The following is a 25,210-nucleotide window of genomic DNA, read 5'->3' as shown; positions in this document are numbered from 1 at the left end:
GGATAATTTGGACAGGTTTTCATTTCCTTTCGATTAATACTTAGGAATGTAGTTTGGGGATCCTACCATAGGTAAATATTTAACTCCATCAAAAACTGTCAGACATTTTCCAAAGGGGTTGTATCATTCTACACCCAAAGCAGCCACAAGAGAGTTCGGGTTGCTCTACCCATATCCACGTGACCCTTTGGTACTGTGGGTCCTTTTGGTTTTAGGTTCTGTCTGTATTGTAATAAGAAATGAAGAATCTCTTGATGGTTTTCAGATATATGACTGCGAACTGGAGGAAGTAGCCGACTTCGAGGGCCTGACTGACTTCTCAGATACTTTCAAGTTGTACCGAGGCAAATCAGAGGAGAATGAAGATCCTTCTGTGGTAGGAGAGTTTAAGGTGGGTGAGTTTAAGCGTGCTTTCACTCTGGCTTACAACCCACCTATATTTTCTTCATGAACCCAGAATAGAGGACACCCAACCTCTGGGCAGCAGCATGTTCTCTGACCTCTGAAGGAAGAGAAACTGCTAAGGAGGGAATGGCACTGGGGAGAGCCAGGTTGCCCAAAGCCATGCTGACTTCCCCCTTCTTTCTGCCTGCTCTTGCCAGCCAGTCTTGAATCCCAACGATGCAAACCTTCCCAAGACCTGGTTCCTCCTCCCCATTCCACTGCTTTTCAGGCTTTTAGCAGGTCCATTATGACCATCTCCCACTTGACTGTCCTTTCTCCTGTGAGTCCATCCTCCTTGCAACCAAATCTGCTTCTGCCTCTTGATGGCATAAAGACATCACTTGGGTTTCCACAAGATCAAGTCTCAACTCCTTCCAAAGGCAGAGCTGGCCTTTCATAAGTGACATGTCTCCCCTCCACACCTCCCTCATGGCCCTACCCTCCTGCTCAGAGAACCTCTCCCAAGCCCCAAACACACCTTGTGTCTCACAGCTCAGAGCCTTGGGACAGGCTCTTCTTCCTTCCCTGGATGCCTTCCTTCCCTCTTTGTGGTCTGACAAAGTCCTACTCTTGCTCTAAGCACCAGCTCAAATGTCATACTCTTTGTCAACAGTTTCCTGATTGCCTCAGGTGCTGTGACTCACTCCTGCTCTGGGCTCCCAAAGGTCTGGGTTCCCTTCAGAGTGAAAGCACCTTTCACATTGTGTTGGGGTTTATGGCTGCCTCTCCCTCAACCACACTTGGCAAAGCCATGGCAGAGATGCTGCCTCTTCCTAATCCTTTGCCAATAGCAGACATGGCTGATGGATCAGGGGATTATACCCTACACACGATCTCAAATCCTTCTTACAGCCTCCCACCTAGCAGTCAAGAGGGCATGAGAATCAGGCAAAGCTAACAACCCTGTGCCATCTGCACTCCTTGAGTTTTGGGTCCTTGACATCTAGCACATAGTAGGTGCTTCCTTTATGCCATTTGCCTTAATGAAGAGAGATGGAACTTAGGCCCTCATATTCCAATTCCAGCTTCAGTAATTTCCCCTGTACTTGAGCTGGTTTCAGGATAAGAGAGATGACCTCTCCCGCTGTCCTCTCCTGCTGGCCTGCTGGTGCGTTTACTCAAAAAGCATTTGTGTCCCTACTAGATGCATATCCCCAAGTTAGACCCAAGATGGCCAGAACCTAATGTCTCCACTTTAAGTAGCTCCCAGTCTCGTGGAGGATGTAAACAACAGATAGATCATTTCATCATGGGTTCAGTTCGGTGGCAGGCCTAGCACAAGGTTAGAGGTGAGCACAGGAGAGGCACACCCACCCCTGGGCAGTCCAGGAGGTGTCCTGGAAGAAGTGGTCCTTTTAGCTGAGACCTGAAGGCTGAACAGGAGACTCCTAGGAGTGTCCCTAGGTGTACAGGGGTGAAGGGAGAAAAGGGAAAACACCCTTTGTTCCTCATTGAGTTTTTTCCTCTCTCTGTGTGTAGCTTTTCATTTCTTCTTGCCACCACCACCCTCACAACGACCAGAGTCACCTCCACCTGCTGCCCAGGTTATTGCTTGCTCTTCCTGCTCAGTCCTGCCCTCTCTTTTCCCCTGCTATCCCTCAATGACTTGATAGTCATTTGACTTTCCCCTACAAGAAACACACAAAGAGCCATGTGGTTTTTTTTTTTTTTTTCTTTTGCAAAGACAGCCCCTCCCTCGCCTAATCCCACCACCCTGGCAAGCTTTCCCTGAGGAGCAGGGCACATCTCAGGAGCCCTCTACCCGGGATGTCCAGGGCCCTGTGAGTCAAGCCTGCGTCTTTTTTCCTAGGGCTCCTTTCGAATCTACCCGCTGTCCGATGACCCCAGCGTGCCAGCCCCTCCCCGGCAGTTTCGGGAATTACCTGACAGTGTGGCTCAGGAATGCACGGTTCGGATTTACATTGTTCGGGGCTTAGAGCTCCAGCCCCAGGACAACAATGGCCTGGTAAGAGTTTGGGTGTGGGGCCTTCTCCTGTAGCAAGATAATTACAGTCATCAGCCACAATAATTGTCACGTTCTTTCTTTCTGGGCGTCTGTTATCTCACTAGGGGAAAGATACTCTATCAAAACAATGTATTCAGGAGGATTGTCCCCATGGGGATTTACCTAAGACTCGCAGGGGCTTAAGGCCCTCTGGTTCATCCTTCTCATTTTACAGATGTGACCTGGGACACATTTGCTCCAGTCACAGGGCCAGCAGGGGCAGAGTCAGGACCCCACCCCCACCCCACATGGCTGCCTGCCACCCCAAGGGGAGCGTTGCTCGGGGCTCCTCCCAAGCTCATGGGTGCCACAGAGGCCACCCTGTCATCAGTTAGGAGAGGGTGTGGCAACAAGCTCAGTCTATCCCAGAAATTGACTTCCACTTGCACCCGATGTACATGACATAACATCTCTTCTGTCTTGTCCCCGCAGTGTGACCCTTACATAAAAATAACACTGGGTAAAAAAGTAATTGAAGACCGTGACCACTACATTCCCAACACTCTCAACCCCGTTTTTGGCAGGTAACGTACATTTTTAAACATTTTTTTTCTTTATGGAATATGCCCTGAGGATGTAACTTGTGCTTATCCCTGGGCTAGGCCCTAAAACTGTGGTGATGAATTCAATATTCTAGTAGGGGAAGAAGGCAATAAATAGGTAAATGCACAAATGAAAGGATTTCATGAAATTGGAAAGTGCCTTGAGGAAAGTCAGTCAAGAGACGCGCTTCCCTGAGGAGAGATTTGCTTTGAGACCTTGGGAGGTGGAGGGACAGGGACCATGGAAGGCCCAGGAGCTGGATAACCTTGTGCATTCTGCACCAGAAGAACAGGTGCAGAGCTTTAGCTGTAGTGAAATTCTAGTCTCTCCTCCAGAATCCAGTTTGAGCTCTCTGTTTTGGTCCCACCAATTCGATCCAGAGACTGAATTATTGATTCTGTCATCCAAATCGAGGAGGATGCAAAAAGTTATAGGGTTAAAATGTCCTGCTCCATTTGTCTTCTGTTTCCAACATTTCTTGAAATAGCATTATTTTCTTCGTGGTTACAACCTAGGGCTTGTTTCTGAACTTTGCATTTATTTCATGGGAACCATCTCAAATGATCAATATGAAGTCATCTCTAAGTAGGACCAACAGTTCTCACCTACAAATGGCTCCACATTTAATAACAGCTGATATTGACTGAGCATACAGTGTGCAGGCCCCATGCAAAGCCACTCAACTAAAACATCTCAAAAGTCTCACAGCTCTGACGTGCTGCTTTTATCCCTATTTCACAACAGAGGCAACTGAGGTTAGAGGGGATCCGTGCATACCATACCCAGCTGCTAAGGGCAGAGGCAGAATTCAGGCCCAGGTCATATCACCCCAGCACCAGAGCTGCCTCATCACAGAACTCTGTTGCTGCCACCATCTGATTTTTAACCAGGTCAAACTTATTAATGGGGCAGGGCAGGGTTTAGCAGCCCAGCTTCACAGGTGAGGAAAGAGGTCCATCACAGAGCCCAGGTGTAGGTGGAATTCCTGACTCCAAGCCCCAGGCCTTTCCAGGACCCTTGGCAGTGCTTTACATTCGTAGCAAAGTCATCACTTGTAGAAAAATGTTCTTTGTTCAAATATTTGTGAAGACAGTGTTATTTGTACAGAACCTTGCTGAGTGGAAGACTACTCAGTCTTTGTCTTGTGTCCTATATTTGTTGGTTTGTGCCCTTATGCATTCTCTCTCTTTCTCTCTCCCATGCATATATGCATACACACACTCACACACATGCACATACACACTCACACACTCAAGAGTCTGCCACTCAAAGTCTCTCAGGTTCAACACACTCTTCTCACAGTCAGTAATACGCTGTGTACACAAGACCACACACTCAGCATGCACAGGGGCACGCACACGCGCACACACACACACACACACACACACACACACACACACACACCCTGGGGCCACGTGCTGGAGCCAGGGAGTAGAAGTAATCCTCTGGCATGGCAATGTGATCGTTTTCCTTTTCTTCCTCTGATCCAACCCCAAGGTCTAGACAGGAAAAGGCACGCAGGGCAGGAAGGAGGGCCGGGGAAGTGGGGAAAGCCAGCTTTGAAGACAGAAAGGCGGCCCTGTCTGGTGGCTCGTCTCAGAGGAGCCAAACACAAGCTTAATTAAGTGGCAGGAAAAGTCTTGCTCAGAGTCACCCTGGGAGGAAGTGATGCTGTCAGGGTCTGTGGCCAATGGCTGTCTGGCGGTGCGCAGACTTCCCCTCATCCAGCAGGGTGGAGCCAAGGATACGCTGGCTTTGCAGTCCCTCAGATGGCTCTGGTCCATGGCCTTAGACTTAGGAGGTAGCTTTCTTCTTAGCAGAGACTCTTGAGGACTCTAGACAGGAAATCAGGAAGGAGTAACCTTTCCTACATGCTCGGCCATCGTTCCCCATATTCCTCTCAAATCATGTCATTCTCCAGATTACATTCAACAGAATATCAGTGTTTTGGGTAAGATATTGATGGATGTTCCAAGGGGCGGGGGAAGTATTCCTTAGTCAAATCAAGACACCTGGGTTAAACACATAATAATTACAGGGGTTTTTTTTAGAGCCTATAGTCCAAAATAAGTGGCTCTCAACCTTATTTGATCAAACAATTTTATTTTCTCAAAGGACACATATGACCTATTCTTTGGATTCCAGGATTGGAAATGTGATGCTATGGGGCATCATTGGGTATGATGCTTCCTTCCCCTTTCTCCTATGGTTATCTGCCTCATGCAGGCCTCAGGGGAGCTACCACAGCCTAGAGAAGTCACTCAGATTTCCCTAGGAACCATTCCGGAAGTTTTTCCAAAGCCACATTCACATACACCCTTCTGCTTAGATGGATTAATATCCCTGACTCTTTGGGCAGGAACCAGTCCACACATCAGCGTGCATGCCACCCGGGACAGGAACTACAGGGGTAGAGGGGCCTTGCACAGTCTTTCCTTCACAAAACTTATTGATCACTGTCTATGAACGTCCTAACTCTGTGGACAGTGCAAATATAGAGGCCAAACGCTGCCCGTTTGGAGCAGATGCGCGCAAATTAGCATTCTCTGGATCATGTTGCTCACTTGCCACAAAAAGAACTGCTGGTTATTTCTGTATCTCAGAACTGTCTGCATTTTATAGAAAAAAATCTTGAAATTCCAGAACTTAAAGCAGAACCTGGGGGTGTATCACGCTGTATTGATGGAATTCCACTCACACCCCTCCCCCACCTCTGTGCTCTTATAGGGTGGATCCACTGTGTTCCATGGGGGAGGGATCTCTGTTGAAGCAGAGGAAGGAACAGAGTAGGGGCACAGATAAAGGGCTGCAAGACAGTGTTCTGGTGCCATACTCCTTTCCTTGCTGGGAGAGATACTCAGGTGCCCTGGTAAATAGGAATGAGATAATAGTGAAGTTAATGACATTATGATACTTTATTGTTATTAAGTAGGTTATAATCCTGCCAAATGCTTTCTAAACATTTTTTCACTTGACCCTTCTAACAATGTAGATGGTGTGTATTCTCACCATTTTACAGGAGAAAAAAATGAATGCAGAGAGATTAAGTAGGTGGCCTGGAGTCCCACAGCTAGCAAGCAGGAGCTGGGATTGGGAGATAGGCACTTCAGCTCATGCTCTTTTCCTGAGTGAGCATGTATTCTCTTGTTTATTACTGTCACTTACTACCTGTCAAGTCTCCTCACCCATCCCAGTTGTCCTGGTCTGTTGTTCTCCAGCAGCCATAGTGGCTGCCTGGGAATTCTTTGCATGGAGCCCTGGTTCTGGTGAGTTGCCCGGATGGACTGTGGCGATTCTAACCCGACATTTTCTTATTTAGAATGTATGAACTGAATTGCTACTTACCTCAAGACAAAGACCTGAAAATTTCTGTCTATGATTATGACACCTTTACTCGTGATGAAAAAGTAGGAGAAACCATCATCGATCTGGAGAACCGCTTCCTGTCCCGGTTCGGGTCCCACTGTGGCATCCCCGAGCAGTACTGTGTGTAAGTGACTCTGTGGAGGCTTTGCCTCTCCACCTCGGTGCCTTTCTTCACTGGGCCACTGCCCCTTTCAGTACGTGACATGCCATTTCTAATGATAAGCTTACTTCAGGGAGAATCAAGGCCACCACGTTTCCCAATTCACATTGTGGTCTGTGTAAGTTGGTGGCCACTGGAGAAGGGCAGTGCCCTTTGGGAGCAGAAGTTGCAGCACTCAGAGAACCAGTTCCCCCTGCTCCTCTCTGAGCCCCCTCTTGGCTGTCAGGGACTGAGGCTGGCAATGTGTGAAGGCAGGAAGGAGTTCTCTGCCCTGTGGAAACAAGGATTCGCTGTCCTCCCTCCCCCAACTCGATCAGTTCTGTGATGTCTCTCTTCCCCTGATTGCTACCCTTTGCCTTTCTAAGTATCTACAAAATTTGGAATCTCTAGTTTATGAATAATCTCAAACTCCCCATTTCTATAGTGGAGGAATCTGAGAACAAAAAATAATAACGATGAGTAAATAATAATGATGGATTTGGTTGAAGCCAAAATAACATGTGGATTTTAGGCTTCGAAATAGATTTCTAGGCAAAAGTCAAAGTGTATAGCACATTCCCTGCTCTCATTATGCCTAGTGCTTAGAAGCACATGGGTACAGTACATGCCTGTTGAGAAAATCTCGGGGCCCTGCAGTAACTCCGGGCATATGATGTTATTTGCAGTTCTGGAGTAAATACTTGGCGAGATCAATTGAGACCAACACAGTTGCTTCAAAATGTAGCCAGATTCAAAGGCTTCCCACCACCCATCCTTTCTGAAGATGGAAGCAGAATCAGATATGGAGGGAAAGAATACAGTTTGGATGAATTTGGTGAGTGCAGAGCTGCGGTTTGTAAGCAAACTATAATAACCTATTTCTGTTGCTGGGTTTGGGGAAGGGAGATGGACAGAGCCAGAACCCTAGTTGTACTCTGTGAGACCCTGCACACGTGACTCTAACTAACAAAAGCCACATTATAGTAGAGTTTTGCTGTCTTGTCAAACACCAGCATGGACATTCTCCTGTCTGCCTTATGTTTCACTTGCCCTTTTCAGGTCACAGCCATTTGAGCCAAGTTCTGGTAATTAACTAATTTCTATGTAATACATAATTCATTCAAAAATGCTCAGATGACAGGCCAAGAATTTCTCTTCTACGTTTATTCCATCATTTATTCCATCCCTTCTCTAAGAAGCCTCATGGATGTGGGAGATGGTTCAAGAGCCAGCTAAGCTCCATACGGCTCATGTCCAAGTTTGGGGTCTTTCTCTTTGTCATGCGATAATTTGTAACACAACCAAACCATCCTGACACATAATCAACTAGCCACACCATGACCAAGACTGAAATTAAGTTCCATAGAGCATAAGAGCTACGGTATGCTTCCATATTTTGTAGGGGGAAGGACTTCCACATGGGGTCCTGGTGGGGCCAGCCTTGAGCGTACACGGGAAAGGTGAGCACAGATGCATAGGTGTAAAAGGAATTCCTGTGCCTCAGCTTGATTCTTGTCACTGTGAGAAACGAGGTTTTGTCTTTCCATTTTGAAAAGGACTTAGTCAAGTGCAAAGATGATTAGATGTTTAAGAAATGTTGGTGCTGCAAACACTATTGAGAATAAAATGGGAAACATCATGGTCTGGTAGTTAAGGTTACCTCCAAATAATCAAATAGCTATCCCCCGCCCCCCCCCCCCAGAAAGTTCTATCAGTCATGGGGATTGTTTACAGACCAAATCACCCCCAAAAAAACTTAACAACTGAAAACAACCATTTTTGTTTTGCTCAGTTGTGTGGGTCAGAACTGCTCAGTTGAGCAATTCTTCTTTGAGGTCTCTCATGGGGCTGCATTCATCTGAAAGCTCAGCTGGTGGGGACTGGCCAAGATGGCTCACACACATGGCTACCAGAGGATGCTGGCTCTCCCTGAACTTACAACCATAGCACCTAAACGGGCCTTTCCAACTGGGCAGTCTCTGGTACTCAGACTCCTTACTGATGGATGGGTTCCTCCAAAGTGAGTGTCTCAAAAGAACCAGGCAGGAGCTTCATGGTCTTTTATGCCTTATAAGTCACACAGCATCCTTTTCCCATACATTAGTGTTTCACTATGTCTTCAGATTCAAAAGGTAAGTATACAGAACCCACCTCTGGCTGGGAAACTTGTCCAAGAATTTGGGGCCATGTTTTTAGAATGCTACAGTGTTGCTAGAAGCATTAACAATATACATTCTAGTTGAATTTGATTGTGTGGCCACATCTGACTGCAAGGGGGGCTGGGAACCTGGCTATCAGCCTGTGCTGCAAAAGTAAATACAGACTGCTCTTGCCATCCTGGGTGTGTTTTGGTCCCTTTGTCCCTTGGGAGTCGAGTGTGTGAGTGTGAGCAAGTTGAGTGTGAGCCTGAGAGAGGCAGAGCCCCTAGTGAAGAGCTTTCTTTATCCACTATTCCTGCAAGTCAAAGTTGACACATTGGCAGTGCCTGTCCATTGTTGCAAAGTCTGGGGTGAAATGCTGTGAGCAGCTCAGGTCATTCTTACTAACTGTCCCAGATACCTATCTCTGTTTCAATGCCACTTTCCATTCCAGAAGTCAACAAAATCCTGCACCAGCACCTTGGGGCCCCTGAAGAGCGCCTTGCCCTTCACATCCTCAGGACTCAGGGGCTGGTCCCAGAGCACGTGGAAACAAGGACTTTGCACAGCACCTTCCAACCCAACATTTCCCAGGTGAAGGAGAAGCCTCAGCATCCTAATGCAATGGCTAACACAGATTTACCTCTTGTCTCATGATTGAATACTTGTAGATACATGAGAAGTAGAAATGACAGTCAAATTAATTTCATCCCAAAGGGGAATGTATTGTACGAATTTTCAGAGAACTCACTAAATGTCAATGGAGATTGTCTGTGACTCAGAACAAACTTGATCCGGACTCTCCCTCTTGTCCCTGTTTCTCTGAATCTATTTAATCTCCTTTCTTGCTGTGGTGACCTTCCTGTGAGTTTAAATATTACAGATAGTTCCTGAGTACTTTTGTGTTGTAGCCCCCATCTAGTTCCAAATGTATAGGGACTGGCTGTTCCAACCTGGCCCAATTGTCCACCAAAGGACCACTCAGCTGTAGCCAGGAGGACAGGTTCTGAGAAAATGACTGAGCTACGTCAGGCCTGGGGAGAAGTTTCCATTTGAGACTAAAGAGTCAGGGAATCCCAGCTCCCCTCCCCCAAAAAACAAAGAGTCAGGGAAGCAGTCCCATAGGACACCAGATGGCAGGTCACAAGGACCATGTGTATGGTGATGGGGCAAGTCAGCTCCCAGAAGATGGGGAGCCCTTTCCAGAGACGCAAAGCAAAGCCTGAACAATGCCAAAATAACCTAAGTGGAAATGTCTCATAATGAACATTTCTAGGCCATTTCTGCAGATATTTGGATCCAGTGAGTCTGGATTAAGGCCAGGAATCTGAATTTTCACAAGTTCCATGATGGATTCTGATGCAGGTGGCTAGGAGATCCCATTACAAGAAATGTCAATCTACTGGATGCAAATACTGTTAAACCTATTGCAGAACTAGGGACAAGATCATCACTGAGGAGTGGGCACAATTGGCTGGATTTACTAGGTCATTTTGTTACTTGCCTCTTGCTTTCATTTTGTGTCACGTTTTCATTTTTTCCATTTCTTATTCTTTTTCCTTCCACCAAAGAACCTATTCTTCTTCCTCTCTCCCCTCCTCCCCCTCACTTGTATAGTCTCAAGAAAATGACAAAGTGAAAGTGGAACGACAGACTATTATGCCAAGCAAAATAAGTAAAAATAGGAAGGTGGGGGGAGGGGAGGCTAGAAAGTGACATTATATTGTGTGCATGTATGAATAGATAACAACAATCCCATCATTATATACAACTCTAATGCAACAATTTAAAAAATGTGGGGGGTGGGGGGGAAGAAAGGACAAAGTGAGGAAGATTTCTCCCTTGGAATCCCCCAACCCACTGTCATTTCTGCCTACAGCATTAGACACAGACTGGCTAGGTCTTACAGGACACCTGGACGCCTCATGTTCTGCAACATGTCTGATGTATTGTAGAGCCCTGAGCCCTAGACCTTAGTTGGAAGAGAATCAGGCTCATATTAAAATGTATCTCCTTTCAAGAGCTCCAGGTAATTCATTTTGATCATAATGCATTAGGAAGCCAATCTAGTGGTTTCCTTGGCAACCTTCTTGAAGACCAGTCTGTTTTTGTCTGAAAGTAGAGTCTACAGAACATCCAAAATACTTTGGAGACTATAAATTGGTTTGTATGGTTGATATAGTTTTAAGTGGCATTCCCAGCCTGTCTGGAAGAACGTTCCAGTCAGATGAATAGGCCCAGTCTGCGGCAGCCAGAGAGTTGAGCAGTGTCTCGCCAAGATGGCAGCACAAGTGTCAGAACAGGCCTTCACCCTTCCTCCCTATGAGCCTCTGACCAAGTGGTGGGCTTTGATGAGCCAGTGTCTGGGAACCACCACCTTTGGGGAACAGTAACACTCTTGTCATTGTTTGAGTCCCACCTTTGAAAGAGCCTTATTGTAAGTTTTTTTTTTCATTTACATTTATATTACTATAATTTTGTATCTTGAGGTAAGTGGAGAATCCCTTGAGTATCACAAAACTGAGACAAATATCAAGAGGTATTGTGGTGATGCATAGAGTGACAGCTGGAGAATTGTGAGAGGGTGAAGGACCCAGTTTTAAATTGTTGTGAGAAGGGATGTGTGTGTGTGTGTGTGTGTGTGTGTGTGTGTGTGTATGCATGTGTGTGTGCTCGCTTTAGTGGGTGTGGTGTTGGGTAAGTGATGGAAAGTCCCTCATTTTACTAACCAGGAAAAACTCAAACTATGATACAAATGAGCTTGTACAGCCATCAGAGCCCATGGTGAGAATGGAAAGTGGGTGGCCTAAATAACAATGCAGATATAAGATTAATCTTGGCTGGCTCTCCTCCTCTTGTTGCTGCCCATCTGGACTAACAGATTAGCACACTTGAAGCACTAGTTTAACTTAAGAAATATGATAGATGATTATGATTGTTTTACTTACAACTTCAGTCTTCTTTTCATTTTTGGATGGTTTAGGGCAAACTTCAGATGTGGGTGGATGTTTTCCCCAAAAGTTTGGGACCACCAGGCCCTCCTTTCAACATCACACCCCGGAAAGCCAAGAAGTAAGTAATCTCGAGATTCTGCTGCCTTAGACTTAGGGTTTAGTCCAGAACAGGAAGAAAAGTAATTGAAAACTGTGCTCCTTGCAGATACTACCTGCGTGTGATCATTTGGAACACCAAGGATGTTATCTTGGATGAGAAGAGCATCACCGGAGAGGAAATGAGTGACATCTACGTCAAAGGGTGAGGTAGCATGCAGGAACCTTGGAACAAAACAGGTGTCCTCCTTCACTGGATGCCTACTTCATTAGAGGCCCACTCTAAGATTCTTGGCTACCTGAAGCTATTTTATCTTATTAATTCCCTCTGCTTAGAAAACTCTAGGAAAACACAGGTGGGAGAAGGGGAAGAAATCAAAGATAAAATTATATGGACCTTGTTTATGAGCAAGAATAGCTAATGACTCTAAAAACTGATATTCACTCCATCATTTCTCAAAGTAGCTTTTCTTCAGTTTATGAAGCAAATTTGTTATTTCTGATACATTTTAGTCCTCTTTAACACTTTGGATAACTAGACTCAGAAAATAAGTAAAGTTTTCAAAATTTGTTTTTCTCTATATTTTATTACCAGCAACCAAATGTCAGGAAAATGAGGAAATACTGGCATATTTTTTAAGAAAATCATTCCTCTCACTAACATTTCCTGAGTGCATCCAGTGCATAAAATGCATAGTTGTTCATTACTCTCCTTTTGTGTGTATGTGTGTGGTGTATGTGTGTGGATTGAACCCAGGGCCTTGTGCATGCAAAGCAAGCACTCTACCAACTGAGCTATGTCCCCAGCCCAGTTGTTTGCTACTCTCTTGCTTGTATATTCATTTCAAACAGTCCATATTGATGTTGCTTTCTTGTTATGCCTTGATCAGAGATGTTGAGTGCAATACAGCATTGTGATTAAGAAGTCAGACTTTGGAGTCAAAATATCTGGGTTGAAATCCAGGTACTTTCCCTGCTAGCTGGGCAAGCTCATAAACTCACTGTCCCTCATGCATAGAATGGAGATAATGGTAATGCCTGCTTCCTTGGGCTATCCAGAAGAATCAGTTACTCGAAACATTCAGGATGGTATCTGGCAGATGGTGTGCACTACGTGGGTGTTAGCTGCAATTATTGCTATTATTCCACATGGACCGAGTTTGGTTCTTTGCTATGTAAAAGATAAGACTTCTTGAAATGTAATGTATTCATAAAGTGAGAACAAAGTTTCACTTATGATCCCAAGTGACCTTCAATCAAAACTTAGTTCAAGACATGATTATTATTATTTAGGTTCAGTGTAAACAGGGAATGTTTCATCAAGTTCTTCATTATTCTTTCTCATTTCAAGATCTCATTACCATTCCCTGAGGAAAACTAATCCCAGCTAATTATATATATGCAAATTCATTTGACTATCATAAGCATTACTTTTTTTTTTCAAATCAAGAAAACAAATTCAAGTAATACTGGATTGAAGGAAAATTCCTCTAAGCAAAGAGCAAAGCTCAACTTAAAGTACCATGTAAAATTTGGAATTAAAATCTAAATGCTAAGGCTAGGAGTATAGCTCAGTGGTATAGGACTTGCCTAGCATGCTCAAGGTCTTGGATTTGATCTTTAGCACTCGAGAGAAAGAAAAAGAGATGGGGAGGGGATTCTAAGTACTATATAGAAAAAAATGACCCATGCATAAATACCATGCCTGGCACTACATACATTCAGGTATTATATGCAAAGCTATAATGCATGCACGCTAATGCATGCACGCCAATGCATACAATTAGAGTTGTACATACTTGCTTAACTTGTCTTAAAATTAAATGTGAAAAAATTTACCAAAAAAAAAAAAAGAGGCAGCACTGCCAGAGTGAGCAATCTAGGAAGGAATGATGGTGACATTTTAGGGATGGGTCAGGAGGTGAAGCCATCAAGATCATAGCCAAGAGAATGTAATCTCTCTCGAGTTAGTTCAAAAGTTAACAGTCAGAAGGAATCTTTCAACTAACTTTTCTAGTCAGTGAATTGACTAGCAAAAAGGAAAATAATTGTAGTTGATGGATATTTGTACCACTACTCATACTAGGAATTAATATTAGAACAAGACATTATAGTCCCCATGGTCCTTTGAGGCAGACTTTGGAGTCAGACTGACCTAGGAGTGATAGTTAATCCCATCAATTACTGGCTATGTGAATTTGTAAAAGTTAAATCCTCTCTGAAACTGTTTCCTCATCTGTAAAATGGAGACGGCTGCACAGTTGTTGAGAATAATAAAATAACACCTGCTAAGTACCCAGTTCATAAGTGATGATCAGAAACCCTGAGTTAAGGATTTCCCCCTTCCCACTCTGCCCATTCAAGGCATGATTTCTCCTGTCCTCATGTTGACCATGTGCAGAGAGCACAGATGGTAGAGGAGGCTCAGAGAGCGTCACAGCCAAGACCACCTTCTACCAGGCCTGGTCCAGGCATCAGTACTTTCAAAAGCTCCATGGTGATTCTGATACAATTCTAATGCACAGTGTAGAGAGCCACACATGCAGTCCACCATTTTGCCTGTCTAAAACCAAATGTCACCACCTGGTTCCAAACTATGACTCTTCCCAGTAGCAGGCAGATGTGACAACAACTTCCTTCTGGTCCCATTCATTCATTCATTCAACAGGTCCATGGGGACTAGAATCATATTTATTTAGTGTCTATTGAGTTCCAGGCACAAGCAAAAGGAAACATTTCAAAATGTTAGAAGTTAAGATGTGATGTTGTTACCGAAATGAATGCTCCTAAAATAAGCCTGTGGAAATAACAACTTACATCCTCAGTGCTAGTCTCATTAATAATCAGGCGAATTTAAGAATAATAAAAAAGGAAGCTGCAAGATTACTTGATTCATGCCACCCCCCTTTTTTTGGATTGCTTAAGTAAGATATGGGAAAGGAAATGCTAACATTTTGAGCTAACTCATATTCATTGAGCCTATCAGCAGTGATGACAGACGCTAATGAGTCATAGTTGTAAAGACAAAAAATCATAGCCAGCAAGCTTCAGTATACCCGAAATAGAAGCTACATTGTTGATATTTTCCAGAAAACTTCACCTTAGCCCTATTAACTGAAGTCTAAAGGGTTTCCTGCTTTGGTTTTAGAGGAATTATATTTTATTTGGCTCCAACCTGTGTTGGATGCAATAGAGAGCCTCCCCTTCATAAATCACCCCCAGCTCCTTCGATAACTGGAACCTGCCCAAGAAAAGTGCATTAATTCTCTTGCTCTTCGCGCCCCTAATCACTGCACAATTTTGCGGCCAGATTACTTGTCAATCACATCAAGCTAAGTCTGTTTGCCTCTGCTTTTCAGCTGGATTCCTGGCAGTGAAGAAAACAAACAGAAAACAGATGTCCATTACCGGTCCTTGGATGGTGAAGGAAATTTTAACTGGAGATTTGTGTTCCCGTTTGACTACCTCCCCGCCGAACAACTCTGTATTGTTGCTAAAAAAGTGAGCTCTGAAATAGGCCAATGAAAGTAGATTCTTGGGCCTTCCGTAGCTCAAATATTCAGGGAAGGTCCAAGCTGGTCAGGACTTTGGAGGTCACTGAGTTCAGCTCCCTCTTGGTACAGATGGGGAATCTGAGACCCACAGAGGTATAAAGCTACTTGCCCTTGCCCAAGGTCACACAACTAACAGGCATTTGTGTGATTAGGAAGTAGATGGGAATTTAACTGGAGGTTTGTATGCCCATTTGACAACCCCCTATTAAACGACTTTCTTCCCCCTGATATATTTCATAGGGCAAAAGATAAAGGATAGAAAAAAGAGTCTTTCATCCGAACATACAACGGCCCATGAGTGCTTTTTATGTCATGGGGAGAATGATCTTTCCCCATGATAGGCAGAATTAGTCAGAGGCCAAATATTAAATGCCCCTTTTAATCCTCCTTATTAAGCTTCAGTATCTGCCTCACCTCCTTCAGAAGCACTTCCGGGAAGGCTCAGGGCCCTTGTTGTCTTAATTAGTAAGAATTTCAGTTACAGGACTCAACTCAAACTGGCCTAGACCTAAAAAGTGATTTATTGGTTCACATTCCTAAAAATTCCCCTGTTGGCTGGCTTTAGGCACATCTGGATCCCACGTTGAAGAGATGTCTTTAGACACTGGTCCCACACTCCCTGCCCTCTGCTCTGCCTTGCTCTGTGGGCCTCACTTCCAGGCAGGCTTTTCCCTGGTGGAGGCAAGAGGGCAGCCAGTAGCCCCTCTTGTCTTGTCCTCTCAGAAAACCTCAGCAGAAAGAGAAGAGAGTCCCCCAGGCACCAGCCAGCATTCTGGAACTGGGCGTTGCTGTCTATGCCTGTCTGAGATCATGTGCCCTTGTGAGTCTGTGCTCTGATTGGCCAAGCTTGAAGTTAGCCATGGAGTCCAGATTGAATCCATTGGGGAAGGACGTGCTTTCATCCAATAGTGGGGCCTGAAAGCTGGACGGACAGTAGCAAATGTCCCCTGACCCATTCCTTCCTCCTATATCCATGGCACCACACCCTATCAAAACACACCTGCTGGGCTGAGGATGTAGCTCACAGGTAAAGTGCTGGCCTAGTACACATGAGTGTCTGGGTTCCATTCCCAGGATCACACACACCAAAAACAAACCCTGCCCTCTGCCTGTGCCCCAGTGGGTCAGGCTCTACTCAGTGCTGGTCCTACTCAGTGCTGATGCTATCGGGAGCACTTTTTCCTGTGCCTGGGGGGATGGATGTCTTCCGAGGGGACTTTCTAGAGGCACAGAGGCTCAATATGATATTGAATCACATACACTTTCAAATGATGAGGCAGAATGGCAGGGGATGGCATCTGAGTCAGGCAATGCCCTTAGGTCAACTTAATTTTCCTGTTTGCCCACATCTAGAGTTGGACCTTCCATGCCCTGAATGGTACTTGAAGCATAACCCTACAGGACAGTCAGGAGGATCAAAGGAAAGTAGCAGAGAGGGTTTCCCAGTCCCTCAGAGCCAGGCCCTCTCAGTTCTGCAAAGGAGAACATTCCAGGAATATGAAAAACAGGATACAACCCAACCATCTTCGTTAAAATTCCCAAAACATTGGGTGTATTCCTGTCCACCAGGGCCAGAGGAACTTAGTCATAACTGGGCTGTGGAGGTGTTATTCTTGATTAATATTGTCTGAGCAGAGGCAGGGATCACAGTTGAGAACTTAAAGACCCTTTCCTAGTCCTCCCTCCGAACTTTCAGTGTGAGAGATCTGAGGGTCTTAGGTGACTACAAACATGTAAAAGCCAGAAATATTTTTCAAAACCCCAAAATATTAGGGCTGTGTATGTGTGTGTGTGTGTGTGTGTGTGTGTGTGTGTGTGTGTGTTACTAGGGATCGAACGTAGAAGTATTTTACCTCTGAGCTACATCTCCAACCCTTTTTATTTTTTTATTTTGAGACAAGGTCTCACTAAACTGCTTAGGGCTTCACTAAATTTGAGCCTGGCCTTGAACTTGTGATCCTCCTGCCTCAGCCTCCCCAATAGCTGGGATCACAGGTGTACGCCACTGCACTCTGCTTAGAATGTTTTACATCTGTACTGATAAGAGAGTAGAATCTGGGCCCGAGTCTCCACTGCATGTTAATTGAGAGTACGCTCTTACATCAAGTCTAGCAGGATGGGTGGGAGATGGCTGCACAGAGGGAACACCGCAGTAGGTGCTGCTGTGGGCTGGCCTAGAACATCTGGCCTTGGGAGAATAACCTGAGCAGGCCATAGTGGCTTTCAGGAAGGGGATCAATTTCTTCCCACCCCCTGGGGTGGCAGTAGGAAGTCACACTGATAAAAACATGGCAGGCAATCTGCTTTGGGGAATTGCCTGGGACATCCTTTTTGTCACTCAGTTGGTGGCCTTGAGACTTTCTGGGGAGGCTGACATGAAGTGGAAGAATGGGGCCAACGGGAAGGGGTGGTGGGGAGGGCAAGGAGATAAAGGCCCCATGCCTTAATGCTGCATCCAGGGACCAAAGGGGAGGGTTTCAGATCCCGCGAATCACGATCATTTAGGTTTGTCCGTGTCTCTTGTCGTTTTAGGAGCATTTCTGGAGCATTGACCAAACGGAGTTTAGAGTCCCACCCAGGCTGATCATTCAGATATGGGACAATGACAAGTTTTCACTGGACGACTACTTGGGTATGGCTTACTTACTCACTCAGGATCGAATAATTCTAAGAAACTTGGCATTAGTGAAATCGATTAAAGCTTGAATTGCTTAAATCTCTACTGCTGGTCAGTAATAGGAGAGGGCTGTCCTCTGGGCAGTGTGGCCTGAATGGGGAGTGTCACCCTTTCCATGGGCCCTGCCCACCCTCAAGGGCTGTCATGGAAGGGCTCACACCAGCTCCTGTCTCCCCTGGAAGGATGGAGTCTGTTTACTGGGGTGGGAGGAGGGTGGGATGCCACAGTCCCACCACCTCACCCTGCTGCGTGTTGACCTTCCCACCACTGCTTTGCCCTAGGACATCTCCTCTGTGGCTGAAGGCACCAGTCACAGGCCCCACTCAGCGCCCTCCCTTCTTGGCTCTTTCTTCCTTCCACTCTTTAAAACGCAGCCTTCCCTGAAGCGGCCCCGGGCTCTTCTCCAGCCACCCTCCCCACTCCAATGATTTATGCCTTCTCACCTTCGTTGAAGGTGGAGTTCCGTCCTTCAGCTTTCAGCAGATTATGGCTCCTGCCCCAGGAGGTGTAGCCTGACCTGCCTTAGTGCCTCATAGAGTCCTAAGAAACTATCACGACGATTATTCCCAATTCATCCATTCACCTTGTACTTGTCTGTCCCCTAAAATTTACCATAACTGAAATCAAACGGGGCATTTCTTCCCTGACCTCAGATCTGCTCTCCCCATGAAATTATCTCACCCCGGGGTCCCTCCGTTTCCCAGCCACCCAGTGGAAGCACTGGGTCCTCTGTGACTCCTCTTTTCCCCAGGACCTGGCCACCACTCAGTGCTTGCAATGTAATCCGCCTTATCATGCACAGTTCTTTTCTTATTTCTGTCTTCCACTTGCCAGTTCATTTTCTCTTGGCTGACCGTTGCAGTAGCCCCTGACTAGCCTCCCTCCTTCCAGCCTGCTCCAAGGGGCTCTTCCTAGCAGAGAAATGTCCACCAATAGCTATATCTTACTCCTCCCTTGACCCATCACGGCAAACCAATAAAATTCTTTTAACTTAGTGTTTATTAAGAGTAGAACAGGGCTGGGGTTTGGGCTCAGTGATAAGGCACTTGCCTCACAGACATGAGGTACTGGGTTCGATCCTCAGCACTACATAAAAATAAATAAATAAAATAAGGGTATTGTGTCCATCTGCAAAATATATATATATATATATATATATACATATATATATAGTTATAGTTATAGTTATAAATATATATATAGTTATTATATATTTTTTAAAGAGTAGAACAAACAAATGAGTATAGAAGTATGCTATGTTATAAGAGCATATGGGTGGAACATTCCAGAATAATCGAGAATTTCCTCCTAGAGTTTAAATGAAGCAGTCTGATGACAAATAAGGGGAATGACTATTTCAAAATGGCTAGCAAGCCAGTCACCAAAAGCAGAGACTGACATGAGCAGGCATAAGCTCAGAAGAAGCTGAGCAAGGTCAGCTGTGGCCTGTGCCTCCATGATACACAGAAGGGCAGTGTCTGAGCCTGACAGTTTAAAGTGAATCTACCACAACCTCCCTATTGCCGCTCCTCCTGACCAGACTCCTCGGACTCTTGTTCTATTACAGTGGAGTTGACCCTACATCACAGACTCCATTTTCTTAAGAAAATGGCTCTCAGGAGTCCCCAAACCCAAAAGACACTTTTCACCTATTGCCTCAGTGGTACGAAAGAGTTAATGCCACCCCATCATAGAAGAGGTGTGCTTCTCCAGACACCCCAGTCCTGGCCAGGATTCTCAGTTCCTGGTGAGGATTTTCTGTCGAGTTATGTTCCTTCAAGCCCCCATTTCTGAGGTCAGGAGAAACTTGAACATGAACGTTCCATGGAGCTTCCCATGTTCTGAGTACCCGTTGTCTTTACCCACAGCCAAGTGACCTCCCTGTTCAGGGCAGCTCAGAACTAAAATGAGTACATTTCAAATACAAGGGCTGTGAGTTCAGTGGAGATTTTGTCTATTGATGTTTAATTGCTTTGAATTTATAGAAGAACTCTGTTTATGCTCATGTCTTGGAGAAAGAAAACATGTAATCCTCTGTGAGAGGCTGAGCAGGGGACAGTTATTTCTTCTGCCATTTTCCATCCTATCTGGAAAGAATTTAAAAGTCTTCCGCTGTCTCTTTCTCTAACTCACCCATCACCTGTTCAAAATCACTGTCTGCTTCTCCTCTGACAAGAACGTTCTGTTCACTTGTGAACAATGGCTGATCCTCTTGAAGCTCATTTGAACTTCACGTTGTTTCCTTGGCTAGGTTTCCTGGAACTTGATTTGCATCACACAATCATTCCAGCAAAATCATCAGAGAAATGCAATTTGGACATGATTCCAGACCTCAAAACCATGAACCCCCTAAAAGCTAAGACCGCCTCGCTCTTTGAACAGAAGTCCATGAGAGGATGGTGGCCATGCTACGCAGATAAAGATGGCTCTCGGGTGATGGCTGTATGTATTTCCTGGTTGGGACTATTTATTCCTTTTATCGTTTAGGTTTTGCTCTTTATCGGTAGATATACTCCAGGTTAGATAGGGCAGTGTTAAGTTTGTTAAAATGTTTGTACCTGGGATTATAAGAAAAGGTGGGAGACGCTCTGAATATGTGTTTGCAGGGGGGAGGTGAAGAGGTTGAAATGATCCAAACAGTAGGAGTCTAAGGGTTGTACAGTATTTCTTTGGGACACGCCTTCACCAGGGAAGGTTAATTTATGCTGAGCTTTCATGACTACTCAGTACAGAAAAAGAATCTTCAAATTTGAACTTCTCTCATCAAAAAAAAAAGTTGGAAAAAGTAAGGAGTACTGAGTAAGAAGGCCATAACTTATAAACATGTTTGGGGAATTCAAGATATATTTTGAGCCAAGCACAGTGGCACACGCCTATAATCTCAGCTACTTAGGGAGACTGAAACAGTTAATCATGAGTTTAAAGACAGTTTGGACCACTCAGCATGAGTCTGTGTTTCAAAATTTTAAGAAAATGAAAAGATCTGGGATGTAGCTCAGTGGTAGGGAGCCCCTGGATTCACTCCTCGGTAACACACTTGTACACACACACACACACACACACACCCCACAGAGGCAGTACGGCAAGTTATCATGATCGGTCACAAAAGACTAGCTCATTTGTTGTACCTAACATCTGTGATCGTTAATTATGAACCAGGTAACATGCTAAGGGTCTTACATTCATAATCTTCTTTTTAAAAACAATTTTGGTATATAGTTCTCACAAAATAAACTTCCCTCATTCAGAGGACACAATTTGGTGAGTTTGGGCACATGTAGGCACCCATTAAACCACCACCATCAACAAGAGCCAGAACCTTCCGTCACCCACAAAGAGTCCTGTGTCCTCTGCAGTTGGTTGCTTTCTGTCACTATAGATTTGTTTGCATATAGTCTTTTTGAATTCTGCTGACAACCTTGTGAAGTAAACATCATCTCCGTTTTATAGATTCAAACATAAGCTGGGCCAGCTCAGGCAAGGTGCCCCAGCTTCTTCCAGCCCATACACAAAGTAGCCATCTGAGTGCCTCTGCCTAAGTGGGTATCAGGGTCAGCACTTCTCAAGTTCTCAGGAACTTAGCCCCTTCTGGGCTTTCTGAGGTCCTAGAAAGTCTGTTACAATCTTAGTTAAAACACGATATAAAAGTGGACATGTTTCTAGACCTCTGACAGCCTCAGGTCCTCCTGAGGACCAGCATAGTATCTTTTGAGACTCTCGTGAGCATCACATAAGATTATCCATATAGAAAGCTTAGATGGAGCCCGGGCATCCCTCAGGAACCTTGTCATCAGGGAGGCAGCATTCATTCGTCCACCCATCCATTGACTGATTTGGCTAATGCACATTAAGTACCTACTAAGTTCCAGCACTACTGCACACAGTAGGTCTACAATGCCAAGTGTGGGGAGACATGGCCCTGGTTCCTTGGAGCCCATAGTTAATGCTCCATATGTGTTAACTATTGTTTTTAGCAGTGCCACGTTAGTCTGGGTCCATGTAAATTTACAAAGGAAGGCGTGTGAGACGGCGAGATTGATGTGGAATGCTGTAATGTCAGGAACACACAGAACAAGAAGCAGAGAAGAGAGAGAGCAGTGTGTCCTCTCAGTTTCCCACATGGAGTCAGTTCAGAAACACACATGGAAGAGGAAATGTGAAGAACTCTCTTGAGGAAAATTGAAGGCAATCTAAGGATTGTTTTACAAGAATAAAAATCTTTGCTTGGGGAATACTCCTTGGGTTGAAATGAAAATATTTGTGAAACGTGATGTCATGTGTTTACCCTGTTCTGCTTTACTGAAGGGGAAAGTCGAGATGACATTGGAGGTCCTCAACGAGAAGGAGGCAGACGAGAGGCCAGCTGGGAAGGGGCGGGATGAACCCAACATGAACCCCAAGCTGGACCCACCCAAGTGAGAGGCCCTCTTTGTTCTCCTGGTTGTCTGATCCCCAAACACCTGTGGTTTGAAAGCCCCCCTTCTGATTCTGAATGGAATAGATTAGCTGTTGTCCTAATTCTGTACTTGAAAGTGGGCCTTGGAGTGGGGGGTGCAGAGAGGTGGGCGATCTGGCTGCATTTTAACTGTTCTCCTTCCCCACAAACCAAAGCTCGGTGTCCTCAGCATGTTAGGAGGCCGTACAGGGTCCCTGAGCCTTTCTCAGCCAACTACAGAGAATAGCATCTTTTCCTGGCTTTATAAATGTTATGATTATTCCTGAAACTGTGTTATGCTCTGAGGCAAATCAGTCCCTCCCGAATTGGGTAGGTGATACTCTATTTCTGCATTTCAGCCGACCCGAGACCTCCTTCCTCTGGTTCACAAACCCTTGCAAAACCATGCGGTTCATCGTGTGGCGCCGGTTTAAGTGGGTCATCATAGGCCTGCTCATCCTGCTCATCCTGCTGCTCTTCCTGGCTGTGCTCCTGTACTCCTTGCCGGTAGGAGGCCCGGACCTCTTGTCTCGGCTCTGTGTGGGGGTGGACTGGGCCTGGGCATCTAACTGTGTTTGCCTGGACCACAGCTTAGAACAGTGGGCTCTGAGCAGCTCTAGTGTTGGGATGCTTCTGCTTCTGGAAAATCTATTGTGAAGTGTCCAGTGACTAGAATTGCATTCTCAGGGCTTCACAAATCACAGGCAGAACTTTATGGTCTGGGGGAAAAAAAAAAAAAAAAACATGGACTGGGAATTGGAGGAGAAAGCACTTAGGACTTCATATAGCGTTTATCTGGCACCTGGGCAGTGTTTCCAGCTAACCTTCCTGCCTTCAAGCTTTATTGTTCTAAACCATCCTGCACCCTAACTCCTTGCCCTGGTATTTGAATATCCCCAATCCTGACTTATTAAGGTCTCTACAAACCCCATACTCTATACAGCTACAGAGTTGACCCCAAATATGTATTGCATTTACCTATCTGAATCCCTTTTCCCAGTTTGTCTATCCAAATCTCATTCTCTAAAGCCCACGTCACATATAAGCTCTCCTTAAATTTCACATAATCACCCTGGTGATAAATGGTACAAGAGCTAGCCATGTGCATAGAAGTTGCACCTTCATTCCTCCACTCAGGGAATTGTTGAGCATCTACTGTAGCCTAAGAGTTAGGATGTAGAGGTAACCAAGGCATGATTTCTGCCCATGAGCACTCCATACCCTGGGATCAACCAGGCATATGATCAAGTACATTCCTGTGGGAAGCCAGCTGTTATTGAGCAAATGACCACAAGGAGCCCATTGCTGAGGATGTTTTCATCAAGGGGAAGGAGAGTGGCATTTTAAACTCAGTTTGGTGAATGGTGAAGGAATGGTCGGTCCAGGCAGAGGAAATCATGGGCAGCAGCAAGGTACGAGGCACTGATAGCTGAGAAGACATTCAAAAACTCTTGCTCCAATTCATATTAATCACAATTCACATGATTTTGTGCTTAGTTACGTAGTCCTACAGGCACAGTAGGACTGTTTGTTTCAGTGTTGGGGATCAAACCCAGGGCCCACACATGCCAGGCACCCCCTCTACCTTGAGCTATGCACCAGTCCAGTAGCAGCTTTATGTTTTCATTGCCCCCTTATAATACTTCCATTTGCCAGTTGTAGAAAGTCCAGTCCATCTTTTTCCTGACTTATATTCTATGGACGTAGACCAGTGGTTCTCAACTGGGGGTAGGGTGTTGTTCCCTCAGAGGACATTTGGCAAGCTCTGGAACCACTTTGGTTGTCATAATTGGGGGGATTTTCTGGCATTTAGTATGGAGAGAGCAGGGATGCTGCTGAACGTCTTGCAGGGCACAATAAGTCCCACTGCAAAGAGCCATCTGGTCCTGAATGTGAGTAGTGCCAGGACTGAGAGATCTTAACTTAAATGTGTTTTTAAAATTTATTTAACATTTTAGATATATAAAAGCTATATAACATTTCATATAAATATATACACACACAAACGTACTCTTTTATGTGCTGTTTCTATTTCCTTTCTAGAACTATTTATCAATGAAAATCGTAAAGCCAAATGTTTAATAAAAGTGAAGACAACTTCTCACAAGTCCTCCAGCAACGAGGGAATCCTGTCTCCACTTACGGACCAAATCTGCATCTGATTTGGTTGGGGGCAGAAGCTCCAGCCTAGCAGCAACCTACACTACTTGACCACACTAAATCCTGGAAAGTCAGGCCAACGAGCAACAATTTTACCTTGTTACCTTTCAAAGTATTAAAAGTTATATTTTCTAAAGTTTTAGTCCTATTTTTAAGAGTATTTTTCAAGGTGGCTGGTTCCATTTATGTGTCCTCCATTCCTTGATTCAAGTTTTGGAAATTGCTGGAATGGAATTTGAAAATTTCCATATCTTGACCTCATAGATTTCTTATCTGTAATCAGGAAAAAAGACTGCATTATAAAAACAGCTAGAATAGAGTAATTCTTCCTGATGTCACAAACCACTGTTATAATATTTTGTATGAATAAACATCATGAGACTCTCTTCAATCTCTGTGATGAATGCAAATAAAACTTTTTACACATAGTTGTTTGTTGTATCTGTGGGCCAAGCTGGGAAGGAGGAAGTTTCTAGCCCAGTGGTCTCAGTGGACCAAATGCCATGGCACACCACTTGACCTTAAAATGTGCTGCAAAATTTTGGCCAGTGGGTCCAACTGAGGCTAATATAATATATAATAAAATCTAACACTTATTAAAGGTTCTTAATCAGGGCATAGCATCATTGTAAGTTGATGTTTATTAACTCAATTGGATCCTCAAGGTAATCTTACAAACTTAGGAAACATAATTAAACC

General features: G+C 44.8%; 1 protein-coding gene across 2 annotated transcripts in view; it reads left to right on the top strand.

Moving 5' to 3' along the window:
- Positions 1-24,845, top strand: part of Myof (myoferlin) — a 147,892-nt gene extending 123,047 nt beyond the window's left edge. For both annotated transcript variants that reach the window (XM_026397342.2, XM_026397341.2), the window contains 14 exons: positions 266-391; positions 2,255-2,410; positions 2,882-2,973; positions 6,312-6,482; positions 7,184-7,332; positions 9,090-9,229; positions 11,619-11,707; positions 11,795-11,890; positions 15,045-15,186; positions 17,772-17,871; positions 20,168-20,358; positions 22,222-22,331; positions 22,711-22,858; positions 24,395-24,845. In XM_026397342.2, the coding sequence (XP_026253127.1) occupies positions 266-391; positions 2,255-2,410; positions 2,882-2,973; positions 6,312-6,482; positions 7,184-7,332; positions 9,090-9,229; positions 11,619-11,707; positions 11,795-11,890; positions 15,045-15,186; positions 17,772-17,871; positions 20,168-20,358; positions 22,222-22,331; positions 22,711-22,858; positions 24,395-24,433 (1,749 nt within the window). In that variant the 3' untranslated portion in view covers positions 24,434-24,845. The remainder of the gene's footprint in view (positions 1-265; positions 392-2,254; positions 2,411-2,881; positions 2,974-6,311; positions 6,483-7,183; positions 7,333-9,089; positions 9,230-11,618; positions 11,708-11,794; positions 11,891-15,044; positions 15,187-17,771; positions 17,872-20,167; positions 20,359-22,221; positions 22,332-22,710; positions 22,859-24,394) is intronic.
- Positions 24,846-25,210: the final 365 nt, after the last annotated feature.

This window comes from Urocitellus parryii, chromosome 5 (genome assembly GCF_045843805.1).
Source record: "Urocitellus parryii isolate mUroPar1 chromosome 5, mUroPar1.hap1, whole genome shotgun sequence".
Classification (NCBI taxonomy): Eukaryota; Metazoa; Chordata; class Mammalia; order Rodentia; family Sciuridae; genus Urocitellus; species Urocitellus parryii.
Note: the sequence above shows the minus strand (reverse complement) of the source record. Positions and strands in the feature narration are given on the sequence as shown.